The 19,942-nt window shown below is 36.9% G+C and overlaps 1 protein-coding gene across 8 annotated transcripts in view; it reads left to right on the top strand.

Moving 5' to 3' along the window:
* ANKRD31 (ankyrin repeat domain 31) overlaps positions 1-19,942 on the top strand; it is a 128,721-nt gene that overhangs the window by 104,228 nt on the left and 4,551 nt on the right. For 6 of the 8 annotated variants that reach the window (XM_073802219.1, XM_033852945.2, XM_073802215.1 and 3 more), the window contains 2 exons: positions 1,547-1,687; positions 9,120-9,222. In XM_073802219.1, the coding sequence (XP_073658320.1) occupies positions 1,547-1,687; positions 9,120-9,222 (244 nt within the window). The remainder of the gene's footprint in view (positions 1-1,546; positions 1,688-9,119; positions 9,223-19,942) is intronic. The other 2 variants (XM_073802216.1, XM_073802217.1) reach the window with 2 other exon arrangements.

Genomic DNA, 19,942 nt, shown 5'->3' with positions numbered 1-19,942 from the left:
ATGTGTGCCATGGCTCTGGAGCTTAGGGCAGGAACATGGCAACTTCTCTCTGAATTATACCCCTGCTTTAGGATCTGAGCATTTAGTGGAAAGGGGCACACTAGCCTCTTGCCTTTTCAACTTGCCTCTCCTGACGTGAAACTACCACCTTACAAGCCAGGGCAAGTGTGAGCAGGACCCCAATAGTCTCAGTAGCACCTTGCCAAAGGTAGAGACTCTGTCTCACCAGTACAGGTTAAACAGAAGAATTTGGAAAAATTTCAGCTATTATTTCTTCAAATATTTTTTCTTCCCTCCCCTCGTTTTTGAATTCCCATTACATATATATTAGGCTGCTTAAAATCATTCCACAATTCACTGTGATGATCTTATTTTTAAATTCTCTTTTCTCTGTGGGTTTTTTATGCCATTCCTATTCCTGTGTCTTTGAATTCACTAATCTTTTTGTTTGCAGTGTCTAATCTGTTAATATCATCCAGTGTATTTTTCATTTCATATGTTGTAATTTTCATCTCTAGAAGTTTGATTTGAGTCTTCTTTTATATCTTCCATGTCTCCATGTAACATTTGGAACATGTGGAATATAATAACTATTTAATGTCCTTATCTGCTAATTCTAACATCTTTGAGAGTTCTCAGTCATTTTCAATTGATTGCTTTCTCTCCTCCATATGGGTTTATTTTCCTACCTGTTTCTAGGCCTGTTAATTTTTTATTGGATCCCAGAATTGTGAAATTTAGCTTGTTGGATGCCAGATATGTTTTTATTCTTAAAAATATTTTGGATATTTGTTCTAGAATATAGTTAATTTACACAGAAACAGTTTTATCTTTTTGGGTCTTGCTTTTATAATTTGTTAGGCAGGATTGGATCAGTGTTCAGTCTAAGGCTAATTATATCCCACTACAGAGGCAAGACTCTTCTGTGTACCTCCCAATGCCCCATCAGTTTTGAGGTTTTTCTAGTCTTACTATTGGGAACAGGTGCTATTTCTGCCGTTTGAGAATGCCCGAGAATGCCATTACCTCTACTTCTTTCAAGTAGTTCTTTTCCCAGGCTTGGGTAATTTCCTCACACACATGGCCAATCACAGCTCAGCGGAAGATCTGCAGAGTTCTGCAGAGTTCTCTGAAGATCTGCAGAGTTCTCTCTCTATATATTTCTCTCTTCTTCAGTACTCTGTCCTGCAGACTCTAGCCATCATGCCTCCCTAGACTATGCTCTGTCTATTCAACTCAGAGAATCCACGGGTTTTGCCTGGATGCCCTCTCTCTGTAACATGACATGGAAACTCTCAAGGCAGTGAGTTGGGACAATTACAGGGCTCACCTCATTAGTTTCTCATTTCTCAGGATCACTGTACTTTGTTCCCTGATGTTTGGTATCTTGGAAACCATTGTTTCATATATTTAGTTTACCTTTTTTTTTGGTTGTGTCATGTGTTAGGGTAAATCTGGTCCCTGTTACTTCATCATGGACAGAAGGAGAAGTTCATATATTTCAGATACTTTTTAATCCTAATTTTTGTTTTATTTTTCACCTCAGGAGACTACCCATAAAGCCAGTGTTTTATTGAATGGCAAAATTAAGGTAGAAAATGGTCAGATTTATCAAAACCCAGTCATCTGGCTCAAGGATCTTCTAGGAGCTGATAGTTACGTGACCTGGAATTATGCTTGGAGTAAGGTGGGTCATTCTTAAGTTATCTTTAACTTCATATTCAAATGGAAAGGTACATATTTTTTTATGATAAAACTATTTCCTTTTTTTAAGAAATCTGAAAGTTCTCCAAATTAGTTTTGTCCTCATGCATCCCTTCTGCAGTGTACTACATGCTTTCTCCCACAATTCCTATTTGCCAGAATTCCCCACAGCAGGATTGCACAGCTAACTGAGCCTCTCCTTCCTTGTTCCTCACCTAGTCTCAGAAAATTGAATGCCCCCGATCTTCCCCTCTTGTCCCTGCCACCTCACCTCCACAGTGATTGCAGGTCCCTGTGACTCCACATAGAAAATTTGGAACCACTGGTGAATTGATAATTTAATTAATATGTTACTAGTATTCTGATAAAATAAAGCAAAATATTCCCCTAAAGACGAAAATTATGATAAAGGGGCCTAAGACACACAGAAGTTATGGTGCACTTTTGTGTTTGAACATAGTCTTATCCATGAATTGCTAGCCTCCCCAAAAAATATTTCTGAATTTTTATTCAGACTTCCCAGACTTAGTGGTCTCCCCCTCAGTTCTGACTTCTGAGTTATAAGCCCAGTTTAATAACCAATTTGAAGAGTATCGATGACTGACACCCTTGAGGTCCAGTGATCAGCCACCTCCAGATGTCCATGGCACCCCTTCAGGGAACAGTATTGGAATGATTCACCCAGGAAAGTGTGAGTCATCAGACAGTCACCATTACTGTTTCACAGAATTGCAAATACCTTTAACCTCCACTAGCCATTACAGTAAGTCTCAGTGCACCAGTAATAGAAGGTGGTTTCCTCTCTCGTTTTTTGTCCAACTCAGCTCTGCCCACTCTCCTTTCTAGCTCCTATCTCAGTCTTAGTCCCTAAACTCTGCATTCTGGTCTCCTAGACCTCTGTTGCAGGTGCTTCCAGAACAGTGTTTCAGTTCCTTCACTTACATGAGCACATTTTAAATTTTCTCTGCTTTACATTATAGTCTCTCTGTGTTCCTTTTTTCCTGTATTATTATTATTTTTTATTTCCCACCACTGGAGTCACCAGGCCATCTGCTTTCAATTCAACCTGCCTAATCCTTTCCATGGATTCATAAATCATATTTGCATGTTAGTAATTAACATTTTACCCATGGAAATCCCTTTTTATTGCAAAGTTTCTTAAATTCATGATAGATGATATTGTTTTGCTGAAACTGAATCTATGCTCACAGTGTGAATATGGTACTAATTGCTGTAGCTTAGGTTGTTTTGAGCTTAACATGCCTGTGGCCCACTGATGATGACTCAGTCCTCCCACTCTTTTTCTCTGTTGGAACTACTGCATTTTCTGCTTTTGAATAGCTGGCTGTGATATCATTTGGCTCTCACTCTGTACTTATATGCCTCATTTACATATCACATTGCCTCTGGTCTTTTCTCATTAGCCATGTCAATTGGAGTCATATTGTTTAACATCTATGTGATAGTGAAGCCAAATACAAATGTGGGCACTAAAATTGGGGCAATTCTTGGATATAAGATACTCATACAGATTATCTGAGCAAGCTTAGATTTTTTTTTAATTATCCTAAAAATGGAAATAGTTTCAAAAATTACTGTAGGACACTCATGTACTTCTAGTAAATACCACAAGCTGAGAAGCACTGCCCCAGTGAGTTTGTTTACAATTTTTTAAAGCCTCTTTTAAAATTTACCACAGTAACCTCTACCCCTCTTGTCTTGGGGTAACTCCTGAATTCACAGTCACTTCTTGATAGGAGCTTTTTGCTACCTCGGTAAATGTGAACATTTCTACCGACTAGTTCCTAGTACAGTGGTGGGGCTATAGAGCCAGAACTGGTTGGTTGTCAGGCAAGAAATGCCAGAAAACTAGGTCTTGTCCTACATCAGACAGAATGACACAGCCACTAGACACGGAGATGACTCATACCTCGTACCCAAGCAGCTGAGCTGCTGTACAGCTTTGCCAAGGGAATCCTCATGCGTACTCCACTGGACATCACTCACTCCTCTTGCCACTTCAGTCTCCTGAAGTGACCTAGTGCCTGTTCAGTTTGAGTTCTATTCATTGTTATCCTTGTTCATTAAATCACTCCTACGTTGTGGAAAATAGATTTTTAACTCAGTGGATTTTCTTAAAGCTGTGTTCTTTGAATGTGTGAATTATCCCTAGTGATGTCTGGGACCTATGGGGACTCATGACCTCTAAGGCTACTAAGGTAAAATTTTACCCAGCACTAACTGATAAAAATATACTTTAAATCTGAGACATAAGTGAAAACGTACTGAGCCTACACATTGATGAGTGTATAAGGTGTGTTGGATATTGTCAGGGTGATAATGTGAACAAAATCCATTCTTTCTTCTTTTTATATACTTGCAGGTAAACTTTATTATTTCTGAGGTATAGTTGATTCCAGCTGTACAACATAGTCATTCAAAATCTTTATAGATTATACTTAAATTTATTATAAAATATTGGCTATATTCCCTGTGCTGTACAATATGTCCTCATAACTTATTTATTTTATACATAGTAGTTTGTACCTCTTAATCTCCTACCCCTATCTTGCCCTTCTTCCCGCTCCACTCTGGTAACCACTAGTTTATTTTCTCTATCTGTGTCTGTTTCTGTTTTGTTATATTCATTCATTTTATTTTATAGATTCCACATATAAGTGATAACAGAGTATTTGTCTTTCTCTGTCTGACTTATTTCACGTAGCATAATACCCTCCAGGTCCATCCATATTGTTGCAGATGGCAAGTTTACATTCTTTTTTATGGCTGAGTGATATTCCATTGTACATATATACCACATCTTCTTTATCCACTCATCTGTTGATGGGCGCTTAGGTTGCTTTCATATCTTGGCAACTGTAAATAATGCTTCTATGAACATTGGGTGCATGTACCTTTTCAAATTAGTGTTTTTGGGGTTTTTTTTTTTCAGATACATACCCAGGACTGGAATTGCTGAATCATATGACAGTTCTATTTTTAGTTTTTTGAGAAATCTCCATACTGTTTTCCACTGTGCCTGCACCAATATACATTCCCACCAACAGCATACGAAAGGGTTCCCCTTTCTCCACAGCCTTGCCAACATATGTTATTTGTATTCTTTTTGATGATAGCCATTCTGACAGGTGTGAGGTGATACCTCATTGTGGTTTTGATTTTCATTTTTCTGATGATTAGCAGTGTCAAACATCTTTTCATGTGACTGTTGGCCATCTGTATGTCTTCTTTGGAAAAATTTCTATTCAGGTCTTCTGCCCATTTTTTGACCAGGCTGTTTGTTTTTTGATATTGAGTTGTATGAGCTGTTTATACATTTTGGATATTACCCCCTTAATACTTGCAAATAGTTATATCATTTGCAAGTATTTCCTCCCCTTCAGTAGGTTGTGTTTTCATTTTGTCAGTGGTTTCTTTTGCTGTACAAAAGCTTTTAAGTTTAAGTAGGTCGCATTTGTTTATTTTTTATTTTGTTTCTTTTGCCTTAGGAGACAGATCCAAAACAATATTGCTCTGATTTATATCAAAGCGTGTTCTGCCTATGTTTTCTTCTGGGAATTTTATGATTTCCAGTCTTACATTTAGGTCTTCAGTCCATTTGGATTGGTATATGGTATGAGAAATGTTCTAATTTCATTTTTTTACATGTAGCTGTCCAGTTTTCCCAGCACCACTTATTGAAGAGACTGTCTTTTCTCCATTGTATATTCTTGCCTCCTTTGTCATAGATTAATGGACCATAAGTGCATAGGTTTACTTCTGGGCTCTCTATTCTGTTCTGTTGATCTGTGTGTGTGTGTGTTTTTGTGCCCATACTGTTTTGATTACTGTAGCTTTGTAGTATAATCTGAAGTCAGGGAGTATGATTCCTCCAGCTCTGTTCTTCTTTCTCAAGATTGTTTTGGCTATTCAGGTCTTTTGTGTTTTTATACAAATTTTTAAATTATTTGTTCTAGTTCTGTGCAAAATGCCATTGGTATTTTGATAGGGGTTGCATTGAATCTGTAGATTGCCTTGGGTAGTATGGTCATTTTAACAATATTAATTCTTCCAGTCCAACAACATGTTTTTCTTTCCATTTGTTTGTTTCATTTTCAGTTTCTTTCATCAATGTCTTACAGTTTCCCAAGTACAGGACTTTTACCTCCTTAAGTAGGTTTATTCCTAGGTATTTTATTCTTTTTGATGGAATGGTAAACAGGATTGTTTCCTTAATCTCTTTCTGATGGTTCATTTGTTTTTTTATTAAATACATATTTATTGGAGTATAATTGCTTCACAATGCCGTGTTAGTTTCTGTTGTACAACAAAGTGAATCAGCCATATGCATACATAGTTCATTGTTAATGTATAGAAAGGCAACAATTTTCTATATATTAATTTTGTATCCTGCAGCTTTTCTGAATTCACTGATGAGCTCTGGTAGTTTTCTGGTGGTGTTTTTAGTATTTTCTATGTATAGTATCATGTCATCTGCAAACAGTGACAGTTTTACTTATGTGTTTCCAATTGAGATGCCTTTTATTTCTTTTTCTTGCCTGATTGTTGTGGCTAGGACTTGCAATACTATGTGAATAAAAGTAGCAAGAATGGGCATCTTTGTCTTGTTTCTGATCTTAGAGGAAATGCTTTCAGCTTTGCACCATGAGTATGATGTTAACTATGGGTTTGTCATATGTGATCTTTATTATGTTGAGGTATATTCCCTCTGTACCCACTTTCTGGAGTGTTTTTATTATAAATGGATGTTGAATTTGGTCAAAGCTTTTTCTGCATCTATTGAGATGATCATATGATTTTTATTCTTCAGTTTGTTAATATAGTATATCACATTGATCGATTTGCAGACATCAAAAAACCCTTGCATCCCTAGGATAAATCCCACTTGATCATGGTGTATGGTCCTCTTAATGTATTGTTGGATTCTGTTTGCTAATATTTTGTGAGGATTTTTGTGTCTGTGTTTATCAGTGATATTAGCTGTAATTTTGTGAGGTTTTTTTGTGATATCTTGTCTGGTTTTAGTATCAGTGTGATGCTGGCCTTCTAGAATGAGTTCGAAAGTGTTCCTTTCTCTGCAGTTTTTTGGAATAGTTTGAGAAGGATAGGTGTTAACTCTTCTCTAAATGTTTGGTAGAATTCACCTGTGAAGCCATCTGGTCCTTTACTTTTGTTTGTTGGGAGTTTTTAAATTACTGATTCAGTTTCATTACTGGTAATTGGTCTATTCAGATTTTCCACTTCTTCCTAGTTTAGTGTGGGGAGATTGTACATTTCTAAGAATTTGTCCATTCTAGATTGTCCATTTTATTGGCATGTAGTTGTTTGTAGTCTCTTAAGATCCTTGGTATTTCTGTGGTGTTGGTTGTAACTTCTCCTTTTCATTTCTGATTTTATTGACTTGGGCCCTCTCCCTTTTTTTCTTGATAAGTCTGACTAAAGGTTTATCAATTTTATCTTTTCAAAGAACCAGATTTTAGTTTCATTGACTTTTTCTATTTTTTAGTCTCTGTGTCATTTATTTCTGCTCTAATCCTTATGATTTCTTTCCGTCTACAAACTTTAGGTTTTGTTTGTTCTTCTTTCTCTAGTTTCTTTAGATGTAAGATTAGGTCATTTATTTGAGATTTTTTCTTGTTTCCTGAGGTAAGCTTGTGTCACTATAAACTTCCCTGTTAACAACTGCTTTTGCTGCATCCCATAGATTTTGGATCATCATGATTTTGTTTTCATTTGTCTCTAGGTATTTTTTTTTTCTTCTTTGCTTTCTTCAGTGAATTTTTGGTTGTTTAGTAGCATATTGTTTAGCCTCCACGTGTTTGTGAGGATATTTTGCAGTTTTTTTTCTTGTAGTTGATTTCTAGTCACATAGTGTTGTGGTTGGAAAAGATGCTTGATATGATTTTAGTCTTCTTAAATTTATTGAGATTTGTTTTGTTGCCTAGTATGTGATCTGTCCTGGAAAATGTTCCATGTGCACTTGAAAAGAATGTATATTCTGCTGTTTTTGGATAAATGTTCAAAATCCATTGTTGTTAACTGTCAGTTGTTTGGAGAAATGACAGGTGGCATTCAGTGGCCTCACCGCTCTTTTTCCCTGGCAAGTGAGGAGGGTTTAGCATACTGAGTAGGCCAGGTCTGTTCCATTGACATTACCAAGCTTTGTTTAGTCATAGGATTGAGCTAAAAGTCTGCCTAACCATTCTGTATTCCTTAGGCCTTCCTCGTTCTGTTCAGTAACAAGCATTTACTGAGCACTCAGGGTGTGCTAGACAGCATGCCAAAAGTATATATTATCATATATATTATCTCCTTTACTCCTCCCAACTTAAAAATCTGGAGATACTCATTTAACAGATGCACAAACTCAGGCTCAGAGAATTTAAGAATTTTGCTTAAGAGCTGGGACTTAAGAGCTTTTTCTTAGTATTGTCAGGCACTATATGAAGAGCTAGAGAATAAAAATTAATATTATACAGATCCTTCTTCAAGGAGCCTATAGTTCAATGGAAACGGACACATTAATACATAATTTCCTTTAAGTGGGATAAGTGCCTTGACAGAAATATGAGCACAGACTTTATGGGATCCTAGAGGGTCATTACGTGAGCTTAGCAGTTATAGGAAGGCATCCTGGAGGAAGGGATGTCCAAGTTGAGACTTGCTGGTTTAACCATAGTGAACCTAGCTTCTGGGAGTATACTATTAGACTGCTCTAGAACTAGGTCCGGAGGACGCAAAGACCCTTGGACTCAGAACATTTCTGGCAGGTGTTTGCCAGTCTACCTCAGTCCAGCCCATTTGTATGTACATATTTCTAAGCTCTGACCTTTTGGGCTGATACACAATAACTAAGTTCAAAAACAAACCAAGAAAAACAAAAAAACTTCGATGTATAGACCTAAAATGCAGTTAATGTAACCAGCTGTGTATCTGATTTCTAGAAAAGTACCATTTTACTTTTATGACTTAATTTTATTAATGCAACATTAATTTTTTAAAGTTATAAAGTAGCAGGTGCTGGATTAATATTTGTTGAATAAGTGAACATATGAGAGAATTAATGGTACATATCAGGGATCAGCAATTTTTTCTGTAAAGGGCCAGATAATACATATTTCAGGCTTTGTGAGCATATGGTCTCTGTCAAAACTACTCCATCCTGCTGTAGCATAAAAGCAGCCATAGATGTTAAGTAAATGAATGGGAATCACTGTGTTCTAGTAAAACTTTATTTACAAAAAGATGGCAGCCCAGATTTGGCTGTGGGCTAGTTTTCCAGTACATAATGTACAACAATCAATACTTTACTGGAGTTACAATTTGCAGGAGAAAGCTGTATTTGCTTCTGATAAAATATATGATTTTGAAGTTCTGTGTTTAATTATGTGCAGGTAACATACCAGGGGAAGGAACTTTTAAAGTATATTTCTGAGGAATTACCCTTGCCTCCAGACCCAAACTTGGTACCTCAGCAACATCAACCTTGTCTTCCAGGTATGTGCAGACCAACACCTGTTTCTTAGTTGTGGGGAAAACACACCCACATCTGCTGAGAAGGCATTGCACTTGTCTTTTTTTTTTTCCATTCAGGTTAAATTCACATGATATTCAAATAAACATTTTAAAGTGAACAATTCAGTGGCATTTAGTACATTGACAGTGTTTTACAACCACCAGCTCTGTGTAGTTCCAAAACAGTTTCATCACCCCAGAAAGAAACCCATACCCATTCAGCAGTTACTTCCCATTCAGCAGTTACTTCCCATTCCCCACTCTCTCTAGTCCCTGAGAACTACCAGTCTGCTTCCTGTCTGCATGGATTTGCCTAGTCTGAATATATTATATAAATGGAATCCTTCAATATATGACCTTTTGTGTATGGCACCTTTCACTTAGCATAATGCTTTTAAGGATTATCTACATTGTAATAGTACTTCGTTCCTTTTTATGGCTTCCATTACATATATATATAAACCACAGTTTACTTATTTATTCATCCTTTGATGGACATTTGGGTTTCCACTTTCTGGCTGTTGGACATAGTGCTGCCATTAACAGATATATACGTATATTTGTTTGGATACCTGTTTTCAGTTCTTTTGGGTGTATACCAAGGAGTGGAATTGCTATATTATATAGTTATTATATGTTTAACTTTTGAGGGAACAGCCATTACTGTTTTCCACAGCAACTAAATCATTTTACATTCCTACCAGCAATGTACAAGGGTTCCAGTTTCCCCACATCTCCACCAAAACTTGTTATTTTCTGTTTGTTTGTTTACAGCACTCCGTTTAAACACCGTTTAACTTAAATTCTAGAAGAATGACACCTTCTCTCACAATTCCTTTCTCGGAATCTGTGATGTGCTTACTTTAGGTAGATTTTTTTTAAGTGTCATGTAAAAGGGAAAAATGGTATTTTTTTCCTTCCTGCAGGCATGATTTGGTTAGTTTTCCATATTTTCTAAAAATAGATCCTAGATACTAGAATTAAGTCTTTGCTTGTTAGGGTACACTAATAAACCTTCAGAAAACTGAAGAGAATGTGGTCTTCACCAGTCAGCAGCCGATTTTGAAGTTATTGGAAAGGGCGGTACACATTTATGAAAAGCAGACATAACTAATGTTATATCACCCTTCTCTGCTGCAGTGCACCCTCTTTTTCCCCCAGTTTCCCTGTCTTAGACCAGTTGGGGACAATATATGAGGAGAGGAGGTACAAAACAAAAAATGATAATTCTGTGACAACCAGAGTCAAGAACCAAATAGGATTACTATCACAAGCCTCTAACCAGGGGTTTCCCAGGGTTACTCCTTTCCTTACAACAAATCCCAGTAATTCAAAGTACTTTCCTAAGTTTATACTGAAGTCACTCTAACCTTTGTCTCAAAAACTGGCTTCAGAATAAGATGCATTTTCCCCTGTTTTCTAAGGATAGCCTCAAAAGTATTTTTCATCATTTTGGGGAAACACATAAAATAAAACAATTGTGGGGAAATTAAAGAGCTTACGAAACTGGAAGGAGTTGTAGTAATTTATGGTCTTTGGTTCCGTACCTAATCTAATCTTAGAGATAGGCCAAGGAACCTGAGTTTTTAGGAGTGATTCTTATGCAGCCAGCCTGACTGTTGACTTTGAATGACTAGTAGTATCTGATTTCTTATGCAGGTAATAATTTGAAAATTCTTAATATTCAGCCCTTCACTTTGATTCCAAAGCACACCCACTTTTGTGCTTGTACACTCAAGCCCTCTGTCTCTCTGTCTCTCTTGTCCCTCTCGTCTCTCTGCCTCGTGCACGTGCGCACACACACACTTGAAGGAAAGTCAAGCAAACCCTTTCTCCTAGTTTCTATCCTTAAGAGTCAAAGCAGAAATATAGGTTCTTCCTCATATCAGAAAGCATATCTGCTCCTCAGATTTTCTAGCTCCAGGCACGTATTTCCAACCCCAGCCATGCGTCTTCTTCCTCAGAGGGCTCACAGTTCCTCTGCTAAATGAGCATGAAATAAAAAATGGGTTCTGAATTGCTGCTTCTGTTGCCTGCAGTATAAACAGTTTCTTGTTACTAATTTCTGTCCAGAAATCCTGAATTTTCTTTCCTTTAGATATTTCAGAAAATGTTAGTGCTAATTTGAGAACTGTGGAGGCGCCAGTATGCCAACCAGCATCTTGCTACCTTGATCTGGACCTAGGAATCTATAGACAGGTCCCTGCAGGCATCCGTAGGCTGCTGTTGAAGTTTTGTTTGAGCATCTTTGATTTAGGATTCTTTTGTACCTGGTTTTGTGGTACCTGACAGAAATCCAAAGACCTGGTAAGTTAGAAAAATGTAAAGTCTCTAACCTTATTACAAGCAAAGCATTCTGGAGAGAATCTTTTCCCCTCTTCTGCATATCAAAATGTGGTAATGGAAGTTGTGGCTCTGACATCATAGAGAACATAAAGTCTAAAGGAAAAACATGTCCACATGGATTTAATTAGCCTACTTCAGATCATGAACATATCTGTTCTCTTATGCTTTTTGATGATCACACTCTTCAGAATACTGTTTTTTGGAAATAGTGGACTAGGAAGAGATATTTACATTTCCCATAACTAGGATGACCATGTATCCCCATTTGACCAGGGCAGTCCCTAATCCAGCAAAATTATTAGAACCACTCCCTTTCACTTTCAGACATGCCTTGTTTAGATGACCTAGTACAGGAACCAAGCAAATAACTGTTGGAAAAAATGAAATTTGGACAAGGTGAAAAAAAGAGAAAGAGAGAAACTTTCAGTTTTATTTAAGTTTTTAACTGTATAGTTTCTAGCATACTACTGTGTAAATAGATGGTTAAATCTTATGTATATCACTCTATATTATAAATAATTGCTGGTTACCTAATCTTAACCCCCGATAGACTGAGAAGATCTTTGAGTTCAGAAAGATTTTTGTGGGCTCTTGCTTCCTATTATATTCCCAATGCCTGGCATATAGTAGCTTCCAAGTAAAATGTTCATTGAATAAATGAATGAGTGAATGGAAACATGAACATGATCCAAAGGACTGCTTATTTTAAAACTGAATTTACTTACAGTTGACGGTCCTCATAGGTGGACATTCCTAGATCTCACAGGCTATAACAGAATTTGTGGTGAAGAATTCAACAAATGGTAAATGGGATTTTGGTTAGTTAATACTATCTCCTTTATCTGAACTAATCTCCCTTATCTGAATTTTCTGTCTAACTGTGAGGTATAAGAGTGATGGCCCTTCAGGCTTAATTTCCAAAATATACAAACAGCTCATACAACTCAACAACAAAAAAACAAACAACCCAATCAAAAACTGGGCAGAGACCTAAATAGACATTTCACCAAAGAAGACATACTGATGGCCAATAGGCACATGAAAAGATGCTCAACGTCGCTAATTATTAGAGAAATGCAAATCAAAACCACAATGAAGTATCACCTCACACCTGTCAGAATGACCATCATTAAAAAGTTTACAAATAACAAATGCTGGAGAGGTGTGGGAAAAAGGGAACCCTCCTACACTGTTGGTGAGAATGTAAATTGGTGCAGCCACTATGGAGAACAGTATGGAGATTCCTTAAAAAACTAAAAATAGAGTTGCCATATGATCCAGCAATCCCACTCCTGGGCATATATCCAGACAAAATTATAATCCGAAAAGATACATGCACCCCTATGTTCACAGCAGCACTATTTACAATAGCCAAGACATGGAAGCAACCTAAATGTCCATCGGCAACAGATGAATGGATAAAGAAGATGTAGTATATATACACAATTACTACTCAGCCATAAAAAAGAAAGAAATAATGCCATTTGCGGCAACATGAATCGACCTAGAGATTATCATACTAAGTGAAGTAAGTCAGAAAGAGAAAGACATGTGCCACCTGATATCACTTATATGTAGAATGTAAAATATGACACAGATGAACTTATTTGTGAAACAGAAACAGACTGACAGACAGGGAACAAACTTATGGTTACCAAAGGGGAAAGGGGGTGGTGGGGGAGGGATGAATTAGGAGTTTGGGACTAGCAGATACAAACTGCTATATGTAAAATAGATAAACAACAAGGTCCTACTGTATAGCATGGGGAACTATATTCAGTATCCTTTAATAAACCATAATGGAAAAGAAGATGAAAAAGAATATATATATGTATAACTGAATCACTTTGCTGTATACCAGAAACTAACACAACATTGTAAATCAACTATACTTCAAAAAAAAAGAAAAAAGAATGATGGCCCTCCACATTTTTCTCAACCAGAAATTTCAAAGAGAACTATTTCTCCTTTCCCCTCATCCAGTTTACTTCTACATATCATTTTGGATTCATGGTATCAAGAAAATCATGAATCATGAAGATAAGTGATAAAATGACTTGCTTCAGTAAGTCAGAGATAATGGAAGAGCTTTTTATTTATTTGAATTCTACACAAAAACTAGTTAACCTGGCAACTTGAGGCAATGTATTGATAGACTCCAGGATGTTAAAATGTGGTATATTAACACATTTGAGGATATATGTTGTTTCTAATGAAAGATTGTAAACATACCAATGCTAATCTTTAAAAATGAAGTTCTGTTCACGAAATGTTGATGAAATACCTGAAGTATCTATCTCTAAAGTCCTTTATAAGCTTTAAAATGGAGTGAGTCTATGATGCATTTTCCCTTAAAATTTCACAGCTTCGTCCCAAGCCTCTCTCCCCTCTGCCTACTTGTCTGTAGTTCCTCCTTTGTGTTATTGAGGGAATCTTCATCAATATTTCAGTATATATTGGAATGGGAAAAATGAACATTCCCAAAACTTCTATTACATAATGTGAACATTATGTATAAAAATATTGACATATTTTTCACAAAGATCTTTAGAAAAACATTCTGTTAATATAGATCACATTTCATTATTTACCTGGAAAGCCAGTTTTATATGTTTATGTCCCCTGTCACCATAGTACCAAGACACTCAAAACACATGAAGCTTGAATGTATTCATCTAAGCAAAGCAAACAAACAAAAAAAGAGTATCTCCTGAGGCCTTTCTTTTCCCAGGCTATCATTTAATGCACACTGATTATATAATTTATAATTTTCTCTCAGGAAGATCTAACATCACTTGTTCATTTGAAATAAATATGCTTTTTCAGGGAAAAAATAGACTTTTTTGTTTTTAATGAAAACGGTCTTTGACCTACTTATAATCTGTTGTGAATAAATGACTTTAAAGAAAGAGTTTTCTTCATTTCAGTGCTGTTATTGTGCTTCATTTCTCTGTAAAAGTATATGTAATAGAACACAAACATTCACAGGTGCTTCTGTTTTATGTGGTTAAGAACTTCTTAAACAGCCAAGGAAGATGGGTGCCTGATAACAGAGCACAGGGTGTTTATTTCAGCTCCTGTTTAAACTCCTGATCCTTTTTCATTATTTTAATCGTATTTTTTTTCATCCTGGTATTTTATATCTACTGATAGGGGAGGAAAGAGAAGAAAACAAATTACCTGTTGAGCATTTGCCATGTGCCAGACCCCCTGCCAGATTATTTTACATACATTAGGACATTTAGGAGCTTCTTTTTAGTAGAACTCCAAGGTTCACGTCTGTACGACAGAGACACAGAAAACCTGAACACTTTACATATAAAATCAAGTATCTCAAATCCAATTCAGCTTAAAGAACCACCTATTAATTTCAATTTTCCCCTGAACAATGAGGGCCTAAATAGTTTTAAACTTCTAAGTATAATAATCAAGTCTGTTTCTTGATGCCAGTACAGTTTCACAGATGGCTTTTGATATTATCAATGTAAATCTGTGCAAAATTATTAATTTAGTTTTAGATATCCAATCATGTAATACTCTATCACCATATTTATCCTTTAGGATCCTTCATTTATCAGAAGACACTGAACTTTATTTTTTTTTCTTTGGCTGCATTGGGTCTTCGTTGCTGCGCATGGGCTTTCTCTAGTTGCAGCGAGCGGGGGCTACCCTTCATTGCGGTGCGCGGGCTTCTATTGCAGTGGCTTCTCTTGTTGCGGAGCATGGGCTCTAGGCACGCAGGCTTCAGTAGTTGCGGTGTGTGGGCTCAGTAGTTGAGGCTCGTGGGCTCTAGAGCACAGGCTCAATAGTTGTGGCACATGGGCTTAGTTGCTCTGTGGCATGTGGGATCTTCCCGGATCTTCCCGGATCAGGGCTTGAACCCGTGTCCCCTGCATTGGCAGGTGGATTCTTAACCACTGCGCCACCAGGAAAGTCCCTGAACTTTGTATTTAAATAGCCATAGTAGAATTTCCCCCCATCATAACTAGAGCAGATGTATTTTTACAATTCATTAAAATTATTCTTAATCATTTTGCCTTTGATTGGAATTATATTTCTGATTCAGGATGAGAATGTATACATAAGTATGTTCATTTTCATTTGTAACTAGAGCAAGTGATGTTTCATTCCATAATTGTAATGAAGTTTAGAATGCTTAGTTTGTAAGCACAAGTTCTGGAAGTCTGAGTTCAATAATTTTCAAGTTAGAAGTGAACCTAATAGATCAGCTAGTCTCGGACCTGTTTTACAGATGATGAAACTGAGAACCAGAGGAGTAAGATGGGTTAGGGATGTGTCAGAAGTGAACCATCAGTTAAAATAATGAATCTGATTATTTTTGCTTTTGATATATTAAGGGAATTTTTTTCAAAAGCAGAGGAAAAGAAACGAAATTGAGTTATTTGTAGTGAGGTGGATGGACCTAGAGACTGTCATACAGAGTGAAGTAAGTCAGAAAGAGAAAAACAAATACCGTATGCTAACACATATGTATGGAATCTAAAAAAGAAAAAATGGTTCCGAAGAACCTAGGGGCAGGACAGGAATAAAGACGCAGACGTAGGGAATGGACTTGAGGACACAGGGTAGGGGAAGGGGAAGCTGGAACGAAGTGAGAGAGTGGCATGGACATATATACACTACCAAATGTAAAATAGATAGCTAGTGGGAAGCAGCTGCATAGCACAGGGAGATCAGCCTGGTGCTTTGTTTCCACCTAGAGGGGTGGGATAGGGAGGGTGGGAGGGAGGAAGATGCAAGAGGGAGGAGATACGGGGATATATGTATACTGATTCACTTTGTTAAACAGCAGAAACTAACACACCATTTTAAAGCAATTATGCTCCAATAAAGATGTTTAAAAAAAATTCATCAGCCTTACATAATTGTGTATTATCATATGTAGTATTTGTATTGTGTATTGTTTTTAAGTGTCAATGTTCATTTGGATTTATCTACATATTTACTACTTTATTTGCTCTCCGTTCTATTTCACTTCTCAAACTTTCCATCTAGGACAAGTTTCCTTCCCGTGTTATATCCTTTAGAATTTCCTTCATTCATAAACCCTCTCTACTTTGTCTAAAAATTATTTTATCTCACATTATTTATTGCATTTTTCAGTGGTCATTGAAATCTGGTATAAAAGACGTTTTCATGACATACATTAAAGGTTCTCTTTTACTGTAAAAAACCCCCCCAAAAACAGAGGAAAAAGAACAGTAAAAGTTAAATTATTTTTAACCTAACTAGTATGTCATTTTGAATTGCCAGTTTTGGCCACTGGATAACATGAATAGTTGCATGAGCCCATTCTTTTGCCTACTAATGAATCTATCAATTCATTTTAAGCAGACTTGTGCAGAATATCTAAAGTCTGGTGATATTACTTGAGGGAGATTTATTTCTCCCTACCTTGTCCATAAGCAGAATGGTTCCTTAGTGCCTTAGCTGTGCATTTCCTGTTGGGGCTTAGGGACAACAAGAAAAGACAAATGTCCGATTAAATGGCCATCTTCCTAGTTGTACTGGGCTGCTAAATGTGCTACGGTTTAGAAATTTTATTTCTAGATCTCAGAGGGCACTGACTTTGCCTAGGGAATCTACCCCAAGTAAAAGTGAAAATTAAAGGGAGAAGGGCTCTTACCTTCTAATGGGGTGAATTGGTGGTTTTCACAGTTCTGATGGAAAAATTCTTTGTCACAAAGCTACAAGTAGATGTCCTTAGTTATCATTGCAAAGAAGATGGTAATTATTTGACCAAATAACGGATTAAGTTACTATCTCTCAGAGTTCTAATTTCTCTTTACCTCATTCACAAAAATTCTTTCAGTGACAGAACTTCTTTTTTAAATCCTCCTATTCCTCTTTGTTTCTTTGAGGCTCCAGAGCCACAGGTGTCTGGCCCCTTAAGCAGAACTGAACTTCCGAGCACTAGTCCACTTAATCCTCCCCACAGTGAGGACTGGGAAAAATGAATAGTTGATATTGTCAGACTGCTTAAGACTATGTGTGTGTTTGCTCCTGGTATTACAGTGCCGTACCTGTCAGTTCATATTGCTGCAGATCACAACAGCTTAGTTTTTCTAAGATCTTTCCATGGAACAGTAACAATTTACTAATGGACCCAAAGTAAAATCATTTCCTATAAAGTGTATTAAACTTAAACGTTTTACATCCAATATCTGAATCTTGCTGCTTCATTCCCTCTTAGCTACCTACCTCCAGCATGACAGTCAGGGCTAGAGTGGAAGCAAAACTCCAGTGTTTGGGAGCTTCCAATTTGGAAACAGGTCTTTTAAGTGTGTGCTTCCTGCAGTCCCTTTATTTGTTGCTATGCTAACTGGCCCAAAGCTTGGTGGGAGTAGCAAGTATTGTAGTAAGAGTATAGACTGCATTGGTGAGGAAACTTTAGTTCACTGTTCTTTTATATTTAAGTGCCTGTATTTTGTGCAACCTATTAAGTTCCTGTTAAGTAACAGTATATTGAGTACTATAAATGAATTATTAAATCAAAAAAAATCTAAATCTCAGTTTCCTAACTACTTGGATTCTTTCCCTTTCTTGTCTCACATGGTTGTACAAGGATTAAAGTATTGAAAAGTGATGGACAAATGTGTGATATGACTATTAGAGCACAGAAACAAGCTATAGAAGGATATGATATACCCTGGGTTGTTATCGTTGGTTACCTGGGCAGCAGGGGAGTTGGGGCAGGGAGAGGATTGCAGGAAAACCATACCTTCGGACCAAATTTAGAGTATATACAAAAATAAAACACTGAAAACAGTTCTAAAAGCCCTGAAAGCAGGAGACAGGCAGAGTGAGCCCAGACTAGGGCCCACAGAAGAGAATCTCAATTCTAGAACTGTGTTCTCAGCTGCTGTAGTAACAGGTTATTACTTATTTCTCAGAAGATTGATAATACAAACCACAATATATTTTTACTTATTTTAAGTAGCTGTAGTACACTGCATGTATGTTTAATTTTTTATGAAAAGAAAAAGCAAAGAGTTTTAAAACTATTACATACTGGCATTGATGCTTTCAGGTATGCTTTCCATATGTAGACATGGAGAAAAGGTTTACTCAACTTCAAAAAAGGAAGAAAAGCTAGTGAAGTTCTTCGTCTTTAACTTTCCTGAATGTTATTTGCCTGGAATGATTCAAATAAATTTGAAGCTTGTACTATTATGTAATAAGATAACGTAGCAATTGTATAGTTACTTAACACAATTCAAACTGGGATCATAAATTTGAAATCAGTTTGCTGTATTCTTACATTTTCTTATATGAGGATTACCCTGTTTAGCTCAGTTTTCTGTATGAATGTGCTTTTTGTTTTGTTGCCCACCCCATCCCAATATATTGGGAATTGTGGATAACAACAAAGAAATCTGGAGTCTAGAAGTTGTGGTCAGCCAAAGGTGCCGGATCCTGGTAGCATGGGCTGGAATGAAACGGGTGGGAATGCAGTGGCAGATGGAGTTCAGAGATTCCTGTTGTGGAAGAGGTGGTAGAGGAGAAAGAAAAGGCAGCAGAAGATGAGAGGTAAAGGATATGAGAACAGGTGTTTTGTAAGGAATGGTCTTTGTTTCTTCCAGTCTGATAATTATGGAAAAGAGGCTATTCTGTGAGAAACCGGGGGATGTTCTTAATACTGAGTTTTGTGGTGTGATATGTATGTCCCCAGAATTTCATGTCCATGGGCTTACCCAGGAAGTGGCTCCTTCTGTTACCACAGAGCCACTTGCAGTTTTCCTAAAGTCCTGCAGATTACAGGAAAGTCAGGAGTGTATTATGCTGACAGCGAAATTAAGTGGATCTGGGGGTGGGATTTTGGCTGCCATGACCTCTGTTCCTTTGAAAGAGAAGCCATGTGAATAGCCACTAGACAGAATATCAACTGAATAACTTTTGTGGATATATCATAGCTAACCTGTTGAGAAAGTTATAAATCAAGGCCATCACACCCTACTGACTTTAGTGATAAAGTCAGCCCTGCTTAAAAAAAAGAAGAAGGTGGGCCTAAAATGGTCCCTTTATCTTAATTTATTACAGCACGTAAGGGAGAGAGCAAGCCAGATCAGCTCCAAGCAAAGCTAGTTTAGAGTGCAAAGCGGTATTGAATAACACTTTACAATTTTACAGAAAACTTTCACATAGGTGTTATTTTATCATTTGACAAAGGTGAATGATGGGAATGGTAAGGCAAAAGGAAAAAAAGGTTTAACATTAGCATTACTTTATTGAAAACTCCAAACTCCACTTCTGTGGGTTAATAGGTTAACAGATGTCCATCTGAAAATGCTGTTTTTCAAACACTTTTGTTATATCATCTCAGCATCCCAAGTTT

The sequence above is a fragment of the Tursiops truncatus genome, chromosome 3 (genome assembly GCF_011762595.2).
Source record: "Tursiops truncatus isolate mTurTru1 chromosome 3, mTurTru1.mat.Y, whole genome shotgun sequence".
Taxonomy (NCBI): domain Eukaryota; kingdom Metazoa; phylum Chordata; class Mammalia; order Artiodactyla; family Delphinidae; genus Tursiops; species Tursiops truncatus.
This window is presented reverse-complemented; position numbering and strand designations above follow the sequence as displayed.